We start from the raw sequence: 21,239 nt of genomic DNA, 5'->3' as shown, positions 1-21,239 counted from the left end.
TTTCAAAACATCGTTTGTTTTAGTAAGCAAGAGCATTTGCTTTCAGAAGTTTACGAACTAACTTACAGCATAATTTGTGTTATATAAACTTGTGTTAAAGCTAAAAAAGGAAAATACACGTTTATTTGCAAATTTCATTCAGTTGGTTAGTAATTTCATAATTGGTTACATCATGATATTCAGTTCGTGTCTTGGTGACACAAATTTACGTGTGTTTCTTTGAGACGGAATATGAGTGGAACTGAATACTGAATATTAAAGAAGAAGTAAGGTAAACAAAGTGCTAATATTAGTAATGTAATTGTTATTTTTCAGCTTTAACAACTCTTCGATGATAATTAGTTTGGGCTCTTCTTAAGTTTTAAAAGCATTTGTCGGCACTTTGATTCATACTCACGCTTGTTCATTTTAAAACTTAACTTGTTTTTTTCAAAAGTCTAACATGTTTACGAACGATTTCTTTCATTTCCCACTAGAGTTTCGCGAAAGATGATTTATGTGTGAGTACTTCGCACTACTTAATCAAACGGTTTTATCAAATATAAAGGAACCAAGACAGTTCTTCGATTTTTGTGGAGATCTGTGTTCAACTGGCCCTCACACCGTGAGTTGAATGCGAATGGTGATAAGGCGAAGGTCAGTTGTTGGTATGAACATATCTAACGTAATACCTGGTTGTGGCAGTTCAGTTACACCGTGTAGGGACAGAGGGTCAATCCATTCTAAGTGCCGCTCGACCATCTCCATCTCTAATTTTTTCATGAATGTTTATCCTATATAAAGAAAATGAAATCTTTGAGTTTTACGTCCCACGGTTATAACGGTTAGGCTAAAGGAGGCGGTGATGATGAGTAATGAATGAAATGGTGGAATGAAGAAAGTGGGAGGAAACGGGAGAACCCCGAGAAAACCCACGCACATGGTATTTGTCCACCACAAAGTCCACTTGGCGGGGGCTGAGATCGAACCCGGGACTCCAAGCACCAGAGGTGAACGCTCTACCACTGAGCCATCGCGTATCTTATATAAGAGTACTTCAAAACTACAATCAATTATTTTTTTCAACATCGCATGGCGACACACCGGCTGCCGCCATTTTACGTTGCCGCATGCCGAATATCTCAGCATGTATTTGTCCTACCAAACTGAAAATTGCTGGACGTCTCCAACTTGTGAAGAGCTAAAACTTTGATCTCGTAACATTTTTGCCTAAAACCACTTAAAAGGGGTGAAATCAGGCTCATAAGTTTATACTCAAAAATTTGCAGAACTGTAGCTGCTCCTAAAGGCCTGAAATAAATCGTAAATTTGGGGAAATATGCCAATTTGGCATATTTCACTGTCCAATGTCTCCAATGGGCCTGGATAAAAAAAAATCTGAAATTTTGGGAACAGCTACTCCTTTAGTATACCATAACACAACAAAGCGTATTTTGTGTTTTTGAGCGGAAGGGGGTCAAAATATTAAGGAATGATGTCATACTCTAGGAGATGTTTTGTTCACAAATTCAACTGGAAATTCGTTGTTGTGACGTAAAATAAAGTAGGATAATGGTTAGTCCAGTAAAGGTTCTCAAGCCCGTTTCTTTTCCCTAGTTGTGACTCACTGTCTTATCACAACCACAGCAGCACTAGTGAAGAATGTTGCTATCAGCAGAAGGCGAGAGAAGTCAAAATGTACACTTGACAAAAAGTCCGTAAGTACTCATTGCTCTTGTTGCCTGCTATATCAATGGTATTCAATCATGTTTATTCTTGTTTTAACTGTCAAATTATGCAGGAGACTGTCATCCTTTCGTTTGATCTACATCTGTCGTCCTCCCCAGTCAGTGTATACTAAAGGAGTAACTTAAGGACGGTGACGAAACACTCGAAGACGCACCATGTACCGGAAGACCAACATATGTCCAAAATAAAGGTCTTCAGGCAGCAATTGAGGCGAACAGTAGCCAGACATGTGAGGAACTGGGACTGCAATCCAGTGTAATTGGAGAAACCATTCGGCAGCACACCGATCCATTTGGGAAGCACTACAATCGATGATTTGACTCCGGGCCAGAAGGCAACGTGAGCAGACACCTGTGTTTCTTTGCTATCTCGTCTGAGGAAGGAACCATTTCTGGGCAGGGTGTTCACATGTGACAAGGTGCGAGACGTGGATCCTGTACGAAGCTCCACGCGCCAACATTGGTTGACATCCCATGAATCGGTTCCAAAACAGCCAATACCAGCACTGCACCAGAAGGTCCTCCTGTGTGTTTGGTGGACTGCTCGCGGCATTGGGAACTGCTACCAACTGGTCATGCATCAATGGAACTGTCAGCAACTGAGCCGTGTTCAAGAAACACTCAAAATTCTGGAGCCAGCACTTCTGAATCGAAAGGGGTCCTCCTGTTACAGGGCAACGCTAAAGCTCCATGTAGCTAGGAAGACCCAGGACATTATTCTACGCCTTGAATGGGAAACACTGTTTCATCCGCCATACTCCCCGGACATTGACCGTCTGATTATCACCTGTTTTATTTCTTGGACGATCACCTTAGATGATGCCAGTTTAAATCCCTAGTAAAGGTACAAAAAGCACTTGATACATTCTTCGCTTCACGGCCTACCAAGTTCTACCGCGATGGAATCCATGGCCTTCCAGAACGTTGGCAGAAAGTCGTCGATGATGACGGGGACTATTTTTGATCTTCCAGATACGTCTTAGGTGACATATTGATGTTCGAAGGTGGTGGGCGAAAAAGCGACAGAACTTTCTTGGTTATTTTCATGTAACTCAATTAACACAGTACTAACAAACTTTTGCTGCCCCCACTGAGTCATTTTTTGGAATATTCCATTCTATTAGTTTCTCAAGGTAGCTGAAGGTCAAGTATATGAATGACTGCGTAGAGTTCTCCGTGAATGAATGGATAAAATCATGGTTCGATAACTAAGAGATTCATGGTTCGAAACCAGGCTCGGAAGCTGAAGGTTCTTTAAATTCTTAATTCCGCAGATTTTAATATCTTTCTGTACCTTCGTAATCATCTGATGCTCTAAAGAGAATTCTCCACCTTAATTCGACAACTGCCTGATATGATCCTCGCAGTTCAGAAACTTTCCTTCTTTTGTTTCACAAAATCACAAATTTATCATAATATGTAAGCTCTCCGATCACTTTTATCCAATTCTACACTTGTATATGTAAACCATCCCTCTCTGTTTCCATATTTGAATCTCTCTCTCTCTCTCTAATGTCGTCCACTATGAGCTCACATTGCTTGGGATCCAACCTTCGACTCTTTAAACCAAATGTAAGCCATGTGCTATCGTAACTCTACAGGTTTGTTGCTAAAACCAGCGTCATTTTAGATGTTGTTCTCAGGGAGGGGGGGATTCTTCGCAGACATAACTGTTTCACTTTTTGTATCAGTGTTTTACTATGCATCTGATCAAACAATGTTTATCACACTCAAGATAGGGGAAAATTACACCCTCTTGTCCTGCCCAAATCATGTCCCTGGAACATTTGCTTGCAATTACTTGGAAAGAAAATGAAATTCATCATTGAATAACACTCATTTCTGTCAGTAGTTTTTCGAACTCTGCGCCCGCATTACAGACTTTGAGAAGCACCAAGCCTATTGCCGAAATTGACAATTTTCATAGATTTCACATGGAGAACCTTCCTAGCTTGATGTCTTTGAAGGGAAAGAATGCAAATAAAAGCGTTTATGATGCTGTGGGAACATTCTGTAACTTTTATATATATATATATATATATATATATATATATATATTGAGGCTCTACAAAGGCATTTTAGAACAAACGAATGAAAGAGGTAGTTTCAGAGCTAGAAAACTTGTAAACATGGTTCCTGTTTTTCTTCGTCTGAATGGAAACTGAATGGAAAGAGTATTTTACGTCATACAAAGTGCTTTAGACAAGGAGAGGAGGGCGAGTTGGATTGAATACTAAAAGCTGATAGTCGATCAAGACGTGGGTTTGTGAATGCATAAGCACACGACTCAAGATTTTATTAGTACAGTAAAAGCTCCTTATTCGCGCTTTCTTCATTCGCGTTTTCACTATTTGCGGATTTAAAAAATGCGACCCAATTCCTATATTCGCGGCTAAAGATTTCTTTATTCGCGGATCTAATCAGTACGTACATACATAATAATAAAAAGGACTCCAATAGGTATCCAACCCAATATCCTTTGTAAACGCCGTCAAATGGACTAATAAAATGTAAAATAGACCTTATTAAAACATTGCATAAAGTATGTTGTTAAATGATATCGCCGCTGTATTGGTTCGGACTTTGACATAAGCCGCCTTCGCCGCGATCGGTGTTTTTGAGAATGTAAACAAACAGAATGAAAGCAACCTTATTACTCAATGAATAAAGTATATTTTTAAATGCCGCCACATTATTAGACGTTTCGTCCTTTGGTAAGAGCCGCTTTGCGTGTTTTATTGTTTCGTCTTTCCATTCGTTACAAACATTGTGATCGAGTAACATGTCAATACCGCTGTCTTCCTAATTTATACAGTAATGTCAACTAAAAAAAAACGAAGAAGGGGTTTCGGCACGAAAAAAATCCGTGTTACCGCTTAAAGTGAAAATATAAATGCTTGATCGTTTACGCCTTGGAGAGTCGTTTGCATCCATATCACGCTCATTCAATGTCAACGAATCAACTGTACGATCGATCAAAAAATCCGAAGATAAAATAAGGTCGTCTGTAGCTTCAACTTCACTGTGTAATCGTGTTTCCCCGCCGGTATTAAAATTCTGTAAGCCTAAACATTCATTTGCATTTACCCAGCTTTGTCACGGCAGGTCACGATCACTTCCGCACTTATATCTTATTGGAACCGAAGCCGGGCACACAGATCAATAAAACATAAGTACCGTAAAGTAGAAGTAAATGTGAACGGTGAATTCCAAAACCTAGTTAAACTATGTAAAAATATAATGTTACCAGATATAAATATACAATTAAAGATAATACATAAAATTACAAACAAACGAATAACTATTATTAACGTTCTCTGATTATTTTAATTTTCCCCTTTTAATTCTGTTTGAGTACGTGTAACGAAGTGGTGGCTTTTAAAATATATGAACGAATCAGTGTTTTAATTACTCGCAGTTAATCTTCGACCGGTCAATTGATATCACTCGGGCCCTGGGGTAGAATCCACTAGATGACAGGTCCACTGGAAGTTTTAAGCTGAGGCCAGGATGAGCTTGGAGCGGCGTATATTATCTTCCGGATCCCAATTCAGCTTCCCGCTAGTAGAAGTGAGTAATCGTCTTAACTGATGCTCTTAGTTCCTTGTTACTCGATGGTTTGAACTCAAACGTTCGTTACAAAGACACTAATACTATAGGCACACTTGAAAATGTTAATATGTACTATATGCGACTCTCGAGATCGAACTTTTACTTTGGCTCAACCCTTCCAAGGGGAGCGCTTCTTTCTTAGTCTTGGAACACGACGCACCCCACTCACCTTGGTGGGTGCTCTTCGAAGTGCAAAACACACACTGAACCTCCTTTCAGTTGGCTATTGCGTATGAATACTTGGGGCTGGAGTTGGAGTTCCCCGTTTATGACGTATAATGTTGAGTTCGAGCTCTTTGGCTTAAAAGATGCGGATGCTTCGAATGGACCAACTGGCGATGGGCGATAACGACAAGTAGGTGTTATTGCAAATGTCCCATTTTCTGGACTCAAGGGAGCAATCACAAAGGGAGTCGCTGTGTCCACATCATATGTCTATCTATAGCCATGAAATCGGACTGAGGCTCACCAACACAAACGAAGAAACATACCAAAGTGATGAGGGAAGAGTTTCTAGAATGTTTGAAAATATACGAGGCTTGGTTAATAAAGTTCGAAATCAAGTCTATTTTTCTCAATGTCCTTTTTAAATCCAAAAATGAGCTTTAGGTCGGTAATAACTGTCAGCGAAAATTGTTCGTGATCCAGCAATAGAAAAAATGGAAGTGGCGTTGTCATTATGGATCGAATACCGCAACCAAAAAAGGGTGCCCCTGAGTGGTCCAATGATCCGGGAGAAAGCAAAGCGTCTTTACGCTCATTTTAAAAAACCTGATGGTAGTTGTAGTGGTGAATGTACAGATGGAGGATGTCAAGCATCGGAAAGTTGGTTCAATAAATTTAAGGTGAGACAATCATTGCATAACATTAAAATCGTTGGAGAAGCTGCATCTGCAGACACCGCTGCAGCAGAACGATATCCAGAAGAATTTGCAAACTTAGTAGCTGTTGGAGGATACAAACCTGAGCAAGTATTTAATGCAGACGAAACTGCACTGCTTTGGAAGAGAATGCCAAACAAAGCATTCATTTCTAAAAGCGAAAAGTCTGCTCCTAGATTTAAGGCAGCAAAGGATAGAGTTACACTGCTGCTATGTCCTAATGCATCTGGAGATTGTCATTAAACCACTGATGCTTTACAGATCGTTAAATCCTCGGGCTTTAAAAAATCAAAACAAGGACGACCTGCCAGTGTTTTGGCGTGCTAATAAGAAATCGTGGGTTACAAGCGCTATTTTTTGTGACTGGTTCCGGAATTGTTTTGTTTCTGAAGTTGAAACTTATTTAAAAAAACAAAATTTAGACATTAAAGCAGTTCTAGTTTTGGACAATGCATCAGGTCATCCTCGCGAACTTGAAACTATGCATTCAAATATAAAAGTGACATTTTTTACCTCCCAACACGACGGCTTTGCTTCAACCTATGGACCAAGGAATAATCCAGGCCTTTAAGCTCTATTACATTAGACGAACCTTCAAAATCGTATTGGATAATATGGAATGTAATCCTGATATGAATATTATGGAATGCTGGAAGAAATTTGACATAGCAAAATGCATCGTAAACATAAAAGAATCATTGGAAGAACTGAAGCCACACACATTGAAGTCATGCTGGAAAAAACTGTGGCCAGCTCTGACTGAGGAAAATGACGAAGAATGTGTGCAAATTCAAACTTTGACTACAAACATAGCCGAAATTGCGAATGGAATAGGACGAGGTGGGTTCGAACAAATATAATCAAGTGACATTCAGGAATTGCTTGAATCGCAAGATGAAGATTTGACTGAAACCGACTTGGAGGAAATGTTAAATTCACAGCCCATTGAAGAAGAGGCTTCAACAAGAACTGGAAACGTGACATTTAATTTGAAAAATCTTAGTGAAGGTTTAAGAATGGCAAATGAGCTTTTGATTTCTTTATGAAAATTGATCCGTCTATGGAACGAAGTCTTATTTTTAACAGGCAAATTGCTAATGCCACTGCTGAATATCAGTCTGAATTGAAGGAGCTTTTAAAAACTGCCAAGCAAGAAAAAATTACAAAATTCTTCAAACCATTGCCTAAGCCTGAAGATAATAATTAATCAATATGGTCAAAAACTTCAATTACAGTAAATTGATTTTTTATATATGTATTTGTTTTTTTTATTTTGTCATCTAGGAACGTATCCCCTATAATCCCATATAAATTACCATTCCGTATTCACGGTTTCTGTATTCGCGGCATATTTATGGAACATATACCCCGCGAATAAAGAGCTTTTACTGTAACTTGGACTAAAACTTTTTGTAACATTTTCTATAGGGCGAACTGTACCTTCGCTACAGTATGGAATCTCGCTAAGGTTCGCCTACTTTCAAAAAAGAACATTACTTACAATATTGCAGACTACTGTCCTATCACTATCCTTCCCGTGCTTTCTAAATTTTTGAATACACTGTAAATGAATATTTAACAATATTCAGGAATTTAGGAATATTTAACAACAAATAACTTGTTGGATTCATTTCAGTCTGGTTTTCGAAGTAATCACAACACATGCACTACGCTAGTGAACGTAACTGACGATAGAAGATCGGCCATTGATGACAGAAACTGACAGTTCTTGCTGTACTTGATTATACTAAGGCATTTTAAACGATTTCGACATTTTACTTCAGAAATTATCATTATTGTTTAATTTTTCTGAGTCAGTAGTTAAATGACTTCACTTTTACCTTCAACAACGTAAACAAAGAACAGTGGTTAATTAGGATCATGAACCGACATGGCATTGTATTTACCGTGGCGTTCCGCAAGGTAGTGAACTGGGTCCCCCTTCTCTTTGCCCTTTACATTAATGATCTCCCTAAAATTCTGACATGTAAATATCACATTTACGCAGACAATTTTCAGTTATATGCTTCTTTCTCCCACAAATATTAATAATGCGATTGAGAAAATAAACAGCAATGTAAGAAGAATAATCTGGTTTACACTCACAGGTTAAAATTAAATGCAACAAAATCGTAGTTCATCCTAATCGACTCCCTAAGAATTCTCTCTTGCATTAATACCAATTAGCTCCCAAATAAAAATTATCCAATATTGTTATTCCATTCTCCAGAAGTGTAAAAAATTTGGGAGTCATACTAAATCAAAATCTTTCCTGGTCACATAAAATAAATGGAGTTATAAAAGAGCATTTAGAGCCTTGCATTCATTAAATCGGAATTTCTTACCGATATCTCTAAAAATCAAATTTGTCAAGATACTCGTTTTCGTATTTTGACTACTGCAACTCAGCCTAATCTGATCTTTAAGATAATCAAAGTGCATGCAAAGAGTGCAGAATACTGGCACTAGATTTAGTTTCAATTTAAATTACAGTGAACATCTCTCATCATTTTATAGAAAAAAAAAACTGTCATAGTTGACGTTAGGAGAGAGAAGAAATTTACATAACCTTACCCTCTTGTACAAAGTACTTATTACGTCAGAACCATCGTATCTAGCACGTAAATCCTTATATTTCTCGGATTTTCGTAATAGGAGCACTACATCACGAGATAATTTCTCTCCATACTCAGTCATACTTCGGGTCCATACTCCAAATCCTTCACAATAAATACTACACGCCTTTGGAACACTATAATGTTTCAACAGTTGCCAAATTTAGAAAAATCCGTTCCCCTTCTTACTCAAAGATATTAATGGACCATGAGGGATCGTCTTTAATTCATGTTTCTTTATGTTATTTTTATTGTGGATTGTATTCTTCCTACATACATGAATTTTTTATCCTTTTCTTGTATTTTATTCCATTTTATGTTTGGGAGTATTTAATTATTTTCTTTACTTAAGTAGCATATTCATGTGGTTAACATCCTTTCCTTTTGTAGATATTTATATTTTTGTATATTAACATTTGAAAAACAATGTATGCACGTGATTAAGTGCTCGGAGAAAGCTGCAGCGTCTTAACCTTGCCACGTAAAAGACATCATAAATAAATAAATAAATAAATAATCATGGTTTAAATTTGAATACCAATTTCGAAGTTATGGTCCTACTCTGCAGCGGCGGTATCTATATCGGCAAACACGAACAGAGAAAACAGTCGGGAGCTCCTCCGTGGCTAAGCGGTTAGCGTACGCGCCTTTGGCGTAGGAGATTTGGGTTCGATTCCCGGCGGGAGCTCCTGTGGTTCGGATTCCACGTTAATCAGTAGGTCCACGTCTCATATAGCCTCGCTCCTGAAAGGGACGTTAAACTCAAAATCAACTCAACTCAAGAAAACGGTCGACCTCAGTGCTAAATTCAAGTATGATTACCAGTGCTATCTATACAGTATATTTTCGGGAAAACACTTTTGAAACATATATTGTGAAAATAATTTGAAAAAGATACCTGTGGTACAAGAGCCATTTCCGAAATTCATTAAATCTGGTTTACAATTGGATATTTGATTAATGCTATTATAGTCAGTGGGTGGTGTAGTTGCAGCTGATGGCGGAGGATTGTAACCAGTCACTGCAGCAGGAAATGAGTCTGGCTGTAGTCGCTGGCCAACTTCGGGAGTTGTTGGGCGAGCAGTAAGTTGATCAGTATGACCCTCTGGGCTGATGAATCCTATATGAGGACCTTGTTCCGTTGTGGTGCTTGGTTCATTAGATGCTGCTTGTTCACCTGAAAAAAACAAAAATGAAACAGTCGACATTATCTTTGAAATAGTACTATAATCTAAGTACCTGATATACGTACAAATCGTTATCAAAATAATAGGAACACCTCTAATTTGCAAAAATTGAAATGTGTGTGAGGGTAACATTGAGGACGCGTATGTAATGCCTTGCCGTTGTAAGTGGATGATTGTCTAGTATGTCAGAAAGAGTAGGAGGGAAATGAAATGAAATCTTTGAGTTTTACGTTCCACGGCTATGCCGGTTAGGCTAAAGGAAACGGGAGAACCCCGAGAAAACCCACGCACATGGTGTTTGTCCACCACAAAGTTCACTTGGCGGGGCCTGGGATCGAACCCGGGACCCCACGCACCAGAGGTGAACGCTCTACCACTGAGCCACCGCGGCCCCCAAGAGTAGGAGGGAGTTGTATGTTGAAGTGGACAGATACAAGTGGGAGTAAGCTGACTTTCAAAAAGGGCAAATTATGGGTGTGCAGTTACTTGGTAAAAGTCAAACTAAGATGATCAGTGTATTCGGTGTTCGGTGTATCATGAAGAACAGTGTTTAAGGCGACGGCTTACAGAACTCATGGCAAAAGTTGGACTAGAGTTGTATCCAACATCAGCAAAAATTAAATGAAATGAAATCTTTTAAGTTTTACGCCCCACTGTTATGTCGGCTAGGCTAAAGGAGACGGTGGTGATGAGAAATGAATGAAATGGTGGAATGAAGAAAATGGGAGGAAACGAGAGAACCCCGGGAAAAGCCACGCATACGGTGTTTGAACATCACAAAGCTCACTTGGCGCGAGCTGGGATCGAACCGAGGACCCCCTACACTAGAGGTGAACGCTCTACCACTGAGCCACTGCGGCCCCACCAACATCAGCAAGTGTAACAATGGACGGAAAGAAAGCCTTAGTGACAGGATCACCGCACTGTCACCAAGAACCATATAGCGAATTGACAAAAGCGACTGTGGAACTCAATCAGTACTTGGAACAGCCAATTACAACAACTGCAGATGCAACTTCCATCACCTGAATATCAGCACTAGCTAATAGCTGATACCAAGCTACTTATCACCGTCAACAACAAATTGGTGCCAAGAAAATAATGAAGAGGACCGTCTATATATAAAGTTCTTAACAAGGCCACAATTCCGGGTGGCGTTACGTCGTATTAGTGAACAAATGTATATCAAAGTTACATTGACCTACTAAGCAATAGTTGCCATCTTCCCGAAGGAATGACTAATCAGTTGTTTAGAAAACGTCCAGCTGTTTTACGACTTTTTTTCTTGGAGAAACGTCTCAAAGGGGTCTATTTTCCTTTTATAAGATGAAGGTACATTGATGCACATCTATTAAATTTTGGAATCGTTGAAAAACAATTTGGTAAATGTTCTGTAGGACCTGAATATGTACCACTGTAAATCTGGGTGGTCCAGCTTGTTCTTTATGGTTAAAAAATCAAAATTTAGGTTTTTAACCTATTATATGATCTTTTGATGTGGTTATAAAGTATTACATATCTATATAAATGAGTAAAAGGGTCATTCTCTTTCATAAGACATGGATACAATGATATTTTTCTTCAAATGTCTTAAAAGTACATAGGATCACCTATTAAATTTAGAAAATGTCACAAATAAAATTTGGTAGAAGTTCTCTAGACTCTATTGTAAATTTGTATGGTCCTGCTTATTCCCATCTATGGGTAAAATATAGTCGAAATATTCATATTACTACGTGGTTGTTTATTGACCTAATTTACCTTCTTAGATGAGGGTTTACAACTCCCTTACATATGGTAAATTCCCTTACATATGATATTGATAAGAGGGTGTTTTGATTTTTGATGGGGACCTCTTTAAATTTGAGAACTGGTAAAAAATACGATCATAAATATTCTCTACGACATCTCTAAATTTGTTTATTCCCCTTTTGTGAGTAAAAACTTGTCAAAAGTATCATTTTATATTTAGCGGGAAATTTAAATTTTCGCGGGACAACTGAATAGAACGAGGCACAAATATTGAAAGTTGTGCTTAACGTTCATTAAGATAGATTATAACAATATTCCATTGAACATGAATACTGGGAGAAGTACATCTGACTTGTCCTTAAAAGTCTGGAATTATTAAATCATTCTTTAGGCCTTTGGTAAATTTGGATAATCCACTTTGTATCCTTTTATTGGTTAAAATAAAGTGTCAAACTTCGAATTTAAGGATGTTGAAACTTAGCGAAAGCTCATAGTCTAAGGTTTCTGGTGTAATATTTTAGAACTTTAAACCTGATACTAATGATTAACATCAATTGATGTGAAACAATACCAATTTCACACTTTGAACTTTAATCACAACTAATGGTCTGAGGTCATTGGTGGAAAGTTAACTCTAATGAAATCTCATTGGTTAGTCTCGGTTTCAAATTTTACATTTTGGACACCAGAACCTGATAAGTAATAATTGTAACCTATTGATATGATTAATAATTTCACACTTTGAACTGTGGGACGACTAACAGTCAAAGGTCAAAATTTAAAAACATAACATCTGGTATTGAAATCAATTGATATGCAACAACACTTTGAACTTTAGTAACACCTTAACCACAGTTTAAGGTCATTGGTGGAATAGTTATTCTTCATCAATTTGATTGGCTGATGATTTCATATCTTTGCTTCATATATATATATATATATATATATATATATATATATATATATATATATATATATATATCAAGTTTCAAAATGTTATTGTTAAAATTTTTCGATTAGTTTCGGAAGTTGTTTGAAAATTTTTAGTTTGATAAGTTTGGTTCACATTTTCTGTTTAAAATTATTTGGTTTGAACATGTTTGTTTAATTTTTCAAGACCAAAAATTTTTGCACTGAAAATTTTTTGATTAAATGTTTGTTTGAAAATTGTTTCCATGTTATTTTCTAACATTTTCAGTTTGTTTAAATTTTCAAATTGGAAGATTTTTGCACTCATTCAAAATTTTATTTCACCATCATGATACAATAATACATGTCAGAACTTGATTATGTAATGTCAACAGAGTTGTATCAGATCCGTTTACAACTGATACTTTTGGTTATGCTTGAAATGAAGAACACAAATAAATTAAAATAAGAGTTTTTATTTATAAACGCATACACGCTGCACTGGTTAACCACATACATCCATGCCACATGAAAACTCTGGATACTGTTGATACACTTTATTTTGCACTTCTTGCACCAGTTCGTCTTTAGCGTATAATTTTAATTCCAATTGAAGTCTTCCGAGGACTTGCAATGTCTATAGGTGGAAAATCAATGTCTATATTGTTACAAATGAATTTTCTATCAATGAAAATATGTATCCACGAACGGTGTTAACAAGCTTTACAGTCTATACTAATGTTGTACAATATGCATAACGCATTTCTCACAACAGTACTTTTTCAGAAATACACTTCTTGTGCACCACACTTGAACAGAAAGTTTCACACACTTGAATACATTTATGAATTTGGTTCGTTCAGTTTGAGAGAGGTACACAATATTGCGAAGCACATGTATTGTACTTTTCTTACGTAACAGCACCTTTTTCTTATCAAGGATTGTACGCAGCACCACTTTATGATTTGTGGCTGATGATTTCACAATTGTCACATTCAGTTCACCATGAAAATAATCCCTAATTTTGGTCGATTAGTGTACGTAATGCTTCCCATTCTGCAAAGTCCAATTGCACACCAAACTGTTTTGCTTTGCCCAATCTAATGATAGGTTCAAACGAAGTAGCACGAATACCACTCATTACATGTTCTGTTTTAAATATATCTAAGGGATAATAGCTGGAAAATAGAAATTCTTGACTGTCTGCAGTACACATCTTTTCCACCAGAATTCTCTTGCTCAAATGATTTCATCTTAAAATGAAATGAAATGAAATCTGAGTTTTACGTCCCACGGTTATGCCGGTTAGGCTAAAGGAGACGGTGATTATGAGAAATGAATGAAATGGTGGAATGAAGAAAGTGGGAGGAAACGGGAGAACCCCGAGAAAACCCACGCACACGGTGTTTGTCCACCACAAAGTTCACTTGGCGGGGGCTGGGATTGAACCCGGGACCCCAAGCACCAGAGGTGAACGCTCTACCACTGAGCCACCGCGGCCCCTGATTTCATCTTAAGTCATAGGACTGATACTGATGTCATGCGGACACATCAGTGATATGGAATTTGCTGACGTTGTAAGTTTAAAGAATCCCAAAACAAATCCACTAAACACTAGGATCGGATTGTGTACTAAATTGGAATTGACCTCTTCCAACGAATCATTAAGAATAAGTACACAGATTTGGTGTTTAAGAAGCATAATAGTTCTTGTTTTATGGCCTCCATGAGTAAGTACCTTGAAGGTAAAATAATATTCTTATCAAATTCAAGAATTACTACGATACTTAATTCAAACTTTGTAGGAATAATTTAGCTAGATAAAATTCTATAAGGTACATTCGGTTGTAAATTATTAATCTTGGTAACTGATTTCATCACATCACCTGCGTTTAGAAACTGTAGACAAGTAGCTATGTTAGAGAAGAATACTATTTCGAACGATACTTATATATAAATATGTCATAAGCGGATATGATGCAATTCCGCTGACGTTGCATAAACTTGTTCTTACATGTACTACTGGATCATGATGAAGAAAAGTTGTCATATTTCTTTATTCTAAACTGTTTCAATTCTTTTAGAAACGGTTACAATTGTTTTATTTTCAAACTAAAAATTTTCAAAACAAAATTTTCAAACTATTAAATTTTAAAACAAATTTTTTCAAACAATATTTTAAACCAAAATTTTCAAACTAAAACTTTTGAAACTAATAGAACCATTTTAATACTAACTTTTTGAAACTTTTTAAAAAATATATATGAAGCAAAGGTTTGAAAGTGATCAGCCAATCAAATTGCATTAAGAATGATTTTCCACTGAACAGCAAATTAGATTGACAAAGAATAACTTTTCCACCAATGACCTTAAACGAGTTGTTACTCAAGTTCAAAGAGTTGTTGCATATCAATTGATTTTAATATCAGACGTCATGTTTTTAAATTTTGACCTTAGACTATAAGTCGTCCTACAGTTCAAAGTGTGAAATTATTATGTATATCAATAGGTTACAATCATTACTTATCAAGTTCTGGTGTCCAAAATGTAAAATTTGAAGCCGAGATTAACCAATGAGATTTCATTAGAGTTAACTTTTCACCAATGACCTCAGACCATTAGTTGTGACTAAAGTTCAAAGTGTGAAATTGGTATTGTTTCACATCAGTCGATGTTAATCATTACCTATCAGGTTTAAAGTTCTAAAATATTACACCAATAACCTTACAATGTGAGCGGTCGCTAAGTTTCAACATTCTCATATTTGAATTTTGGCAATTTATTTCACCAATTAAAGGAAAGTTGAATCATCCTTCACGGTGGACACTGTATAAAGATCCAAAATTTAACTTCCGAATGACTACTTTGAAGATGACCAATTCTGATATCACGCTTAGTCGATCTCAAACTTACATCATCCTTTCAACATACACGCTCACTCAACCTCACGATCACATCCTTTTGACTACGCTCACATCATCAAACCAGCATCACGCTAACTCAACCTCACATTCATAACATAATTTCGATATTACACTTACTTGACCTTAAGCTCGTAACATTTTGTGATATTATGCTCCCTCAATCTCACGATCAGAACATCATCTCGTCATCACAGTTATTCGACCTTACGCTGTGACAGTGTGTCCCATTTAATAAATCTTATAAAAGTCCCATTTAATAAATATCACCAGTGTTATGTAGCCTCCAAAGTTTTCCTCGAAGCCTCTCAACATTCAGTGTATCATTTTGTGTGTGTGTGTTTTAAGCCAAATGTTAAAGGGTGTGGTTTTCTCACGCTGCGGTATCGCCAATATTGTCAAAAATTCCGTACCATGCTTCTAGCCCGACTCTCACGAGTACTTCGTACTAGTAATAACAAAGATAGTTCGATGCTATCTTCGCTCATCGAAGTATATTTTGATAAATTCTCTGTTCTAACTTAGTTATGTTGTTGAATAATTTCTTTAAATGCAATCGAAAGGCATATTAAATAATTTTGATCACCTTACTCTATCCCCTCCCCTTCCCAAGCATGAGTGTGCAAATCTTGTGGGCGGCAGAAAATACATTTTGCGCAACCAGCAGCAGGGAGTCGCGCCATTACCATCTTCTGGGTTAACAGCGTCAAGGCGACTCGGAATAGAATATACAATGAAAGTTTAACATAATCTGCAAAAATCGTAATTTACTTACCAGGGTGTCTACTAAAATTCCAAAATGAAATTTCGTGACTTTTTCGTGACCTTTTCTTTACCAAACCATAAAATTTCGTAACATTCAAAAACTAATAAGAGTACCTGTATTCTTTAGCACTTATCTTTATTTTATCTCTACTTTCAAAGGCTGTTCCCTGGAGCATTCACTCCATATAGTATGTTTTGTTCGGTAATTAACCAACAACAAACACTCACAAATTCACTAATCTTAAAATTACGTATCTAAATACACACGATGTACGTGTAATGACAAATCCTTAGCAGTCCTTTAAAAATGTCTCACTGATTGTAAACAGTTGTACTGATGGATTCTATCTCTCTTAAGTTGGCTCTTATTGGTTTACCCTTATTTCGATCTCCTTCTGAAGTGCCTCAACTTCTTCGATCTTTTGTAACAATCTCCCTTTCTTCTCCGTCAATTCTTTAAAGTATTCTGCTTCTATCTTGATTTTTTTTTTTTATCCTTCATGTTCCTCATCCCATTTTTACTTCAAAGTTTCCATTCGTTTCAACGATGCATTTCTCACAGCCATAGACCATAGACTCTGATCATACTGTTACCGATACCTTATGTAAACCTTCAATGAATAGTACTGCACAATATACGGAGCCCCGGAAATTTAAGGAATATTCAGAGAGGTTCTCCACTAAACATTCTTTGTTAACAGAACATTCTCTTTTTACAGCACTATTTCTATGGAATATTGTAAGTATGCGTTTAGAAAATTCTATAAGTTTTTCATAAGAAATAAGAAATACGTCTAACCTGTCTTTTTTCCAATTAAACTAACTACATACTTCTTAAATATATCGTTTTTCACACGGTGATAAATAACTTCTCTCATTTCTTTCTGCTTCGTCGTAAGCTACATGGCTTTTCGAGGTTAGTTCTTGTAAAGTACTAGTAATACGAGATTCTCTCAAAGAACTATTTGTCGCCACATACGGTGAAAGACATGTTGATCCTCTCAGCATAACCTCGCGCAATGGTAATTTTTGATTAACTAATGATGTAAACAAAGAAATGAGAAAATTTCTCCATTTTTTCTAAGAAAAAAATAAAATAAAAAGAATCCAAGTTCTTGTATTCCTTTGCGTGCTGCTGTGACACCAAAGCCAATATCCAAAAGATTCTGTCTGTCACATTCACAGCTATCAGTTGCTTGGCTCTTTTAACAGAAGACATTACACTTCTTCAAGAAGCGATTACCAATATTGTGGACCACAGAATACAGTTCGTCAAACATGAATGGTAAAAAACGTTTGTCCGATTGAAAATCTGTCAGATAGTGTTCTAGTTCTAATGCTACTGATTACAGGAATGAAAGTTTCACTTGTAGTAGATCATCGCTAACTTCTGTAGAACGTGCAAATTTTATATGCCCGGAGGTTTTGAAGACACTTGATTGTCATATTTCTTCAAGAAAGGCAACATCTCGATCGCTCTTCCAATTACCTTTGAATTTTCGATCCACATAATAGAACACATTTTTGACAGGAATACAGAAGAACCTGTGATACGCAAAAAATCTGCTCGCCTAGAGGGAAAATCTCTGAAGAAGTAGCTATTCACTTCTATTAGTTAACTTTCCGGGGCAGCTGAATAAACTGGTCAGATGCCAGCTAAAGTACAATCTTAAGAGCGAATTTGGGTGCAAATTAGGCCGAATTTTCATGAAATGCGATAGAAGCGTGATTTGATTACAATTTGGTAGCGATTAAAGCCGACCACAGACATTTTTGGCGTTGAATTTTAACGTTTTATAGAACAAAATTTTCCAGTCTCTACTTCTATTTGTACAGATAAAAAAAATCGCGACCCAAAAGCTAAATTTCGTGACTTTTTCTTGACTTTCATGACCGTTTTCTGATTTCGTGACTTTTTCGTGACATTCGTGACCGATAGACACCCTGCTTACGCATGTAACTAAGTAACACATACAATATTTTAATAAGTTATATATTTATTAGAAGATTGGTACTGTTACCTGGAATCTAAAGTCATTACTTCATGGCGCCTATAAGGAGCTTCATCCAAGCAAAAATTGCGTTGGTCAACGAAAATCTAATGTCTGAATAAGTGAGAAGAGGACGTTTTGGAATATTCTCCAGCACGAGCTTTCAATGATAATGTGACTCCGTGAAACTATAATGTGGAGTGCAGTTCGTTATATTATCGTGAAAGCTGGCTATCGTTTCGTGTCGGGACTCGATTTTCTCTGGGCTATTGAAAAATTACAAATACTGAAAAAATAAAATATCCAAAAATTATACACATCTGTTATCCAATAACGTTTTTTTTTTAACTAAAGTGTTTTGTTTCTTGTGTATGTCATAGTTTCGTGATGCATTGTGTATCGTCTAAGTGCAGTAGCCTCTCAAAAGATAGTTCTTAAAGAATTGAGGCTCAAATACATAAATCAAAGTGAAATTCTTTTCGATTATTTCTGATTTAAATTACATGTGTGCATGTTAATTATTTAGATTGCATGTTTATGTATTAGTATTTTCTGGGTTTATATTTTGAATATTTTTGTCCGTATAAAATAACACGACTGTTATTTTATGCTGACACGCGCCTTAAGTGACTATACGGTATCACAGTTTCCAAAGCGTTGTCACATATTTTCAATACTAGGTTCGAATCCCAAGTCAATACTTCTCACCGGTATAAACAAAGTGTAACTTTTCCAGCCAATGCTAGAAAGTCCCAAACAATCTGTGGAAGTGATAACCGAACTGAATAAGACAACCATGTACCGAATCTTACGGCTAGAGCAACAGCGTCCGAATATATGAGACTGAATCATATCCATTAGTAAAATGTTGCTCAGAACAGAGACAATGTGGGAAAACGAACCTACAACTTATGAAATAGTTGCCCGGACCAAAACAAAACCTTTTTCAGGTCATAAACAAGCGTCCGAACTGGAGACAGAACCCGAAACGCATTATTTTCGGTTACAACGCTCACATCCTTCCGACATCACGCTTACTTGATCTCACATTCATAATATTATTCTGACATCATGCTCACTCGACCTCACGCTCCCATCATCCATCCTGACATCTCGTTCACTCGACCTCACTCACAGCATCCTTTGGACCTCACGCTCACATGATAGTTTGGAACTCGCGCTCACTCAACCTCACGCTCACTTTGTAAGGGTGAAGTCGAGGAAGTATGAGTTCTGAACTCATGAGGGCCAACCTAATGGTCATACCTAATAATCATTACTTCCCAGGGTTTTCAAATATATAGCCTATAGTAGGCAGTATTTCTAGAAACATTTTTGTGTAGGTCTCTCCAAGTGGAGTGTCCCACGGTATAAGGTATTTTCGGGAAATTTTGTCCAGATTTCTCAAGAAACTACACACACCTCCGTGACACACGTCTATGATATACTCGAAAAATTGCTTCATTTTGAAGACAATGACTTAACGAATTTTGAATTTAATGTAATTATGGTGTGAGGAGTTTTCTGGTTTCTTTTTTTTAATATTCTCAACGTATCTTATTTGATATATATGATTCAAAAATACATCTGAACTACCGCTTTTCAATGATACTTGACAAATATGTAGTACAGAACAATTAGACTTTTCAAGATACCTTTCATGTAGATACCTGTATCTTGGACCCCAATAGGGTGTCCAAAAGAACTTAAAAAAAAGAAAGAAAGGAAGAAAGGGAGAACATTTTTTCGACTTTATTTATCTGTGACATATGCATGATATAATTTGAAGCCCTAATTCACTTACAGAGAATGGCATACAGAATGCGGAACTAAATTAATTACAGTAGAAAAGGATTTACGTGAATTGTCTTCATTTATTTATTTTCAATATACTGTGTATATAGTTTTAAAATCTAAAATAGATTTAATTCCCATACCTATTAACTATATTTCAATAAAATCTGGCAAATATATAGTTTAGTACATGTAATACTGTTTCAGAGATATTTTGTGTATATACCTGAACCTCGTGGCCCGGTATAGGCTCTCAATATCTTTATTTTTTTATTTATTTATACGAGCGCAAATGCAAAAATGGTGTAATTGTAAACTTCAATTCATTCTAAACATAATGATGTTCGAAGGAACAATGACCCTAAGATAATTACATATAAGCAGCAGGTAATTAGATATAAGTGGAAGTCCTGAATATCTTAAAAGGAAAAAAGCATTATCTCAACGTATTGGTTTCAATTAACGAATCTATTTTGTTTTATGGAAAATCAGTAGTGGTTTTATTTTCTACATGCGTGTGTATGTAAGCATATGACGATCTCCATGATAACCCCAGAAATTGATAAGCTGATTTTGCTTAAATTTATTAATTTTTAAAAAATATCTTAAAGAATGTTTTAAAGTATCTTATACGTAGATTGAGATATGGTGATGAAAATTTATGCATTCGATTTTATTGGCAAGTAGCAAATGTTCCCACGTGTTAATGAGACACTATTTTGCGTCTTTCATACAGAATTAATTTCAACTCGAAGTCTACGAAATCCAAATATCTCGTATAAGCATCTTAGTGAACAACGTTAAGAAACGCTGGAATACTAATTTAATTATTTTAAATGAAAAATCCAAACACCAAATTTCATATCTCTAACCTTAAACAATTTCCTATATGGATCTATCATAATTATTGTAAAACTCACTCCTCTTTCTTTCCACATCTCTTCTCTCCTTCTGGATAAAATCGCTGAAACAGTTGTTAAGTTATTTCCAACAGAAAATCTAAATATCAAATTTCAGCGTCTCTAACGTTAAGGAATTCTGAGATATTACCGCCTCAATATAAAAGTTGTAATTTCACCTTTTTT

The 21,239-nt window shown here is 36.4% G+C and overlaps 1 protein-coding gene across 1 annotated transcript in view; it reads right to left on the bottom strand.

Moving 5' to 3' along the window:
* Vta1 (vesicle trafficking 1) overlaps positions 1-21,239 on the bottom strand; it is a 128,305-nt gene that overhangs the window by 22,547 nt on the left and 84,519 nt on the right. Inside the window, exon 4 of the mRNA XM_081759550.1 lies at positions 9,734-10,012. Coding sequence (XP_081615676.1) covers positions 9,734-10,012 — 279 coding nt within the window. The remainder of the gene's footprint in view (positions 1-9,733; positions 10,013-21,239) is intronic.

The sequence above is a fragment of the Thermobia domestica genome, chromosome 5 (genome assembly GCF_964235325.1).
Source record: "Thermobia domestica chromosome 5, izTheDome1.hap1.1, whole genome shotgun sequence".
Lineage (NCBI taxonomy): Eukaryota > Metazoa > Arthropoda > Insecta > Zygentoma > Lepismatidae > Thermobia > Thermobia domestica.
This window is presented reverse-complemented; position numbering and strand designations above follow the sequence as displayed.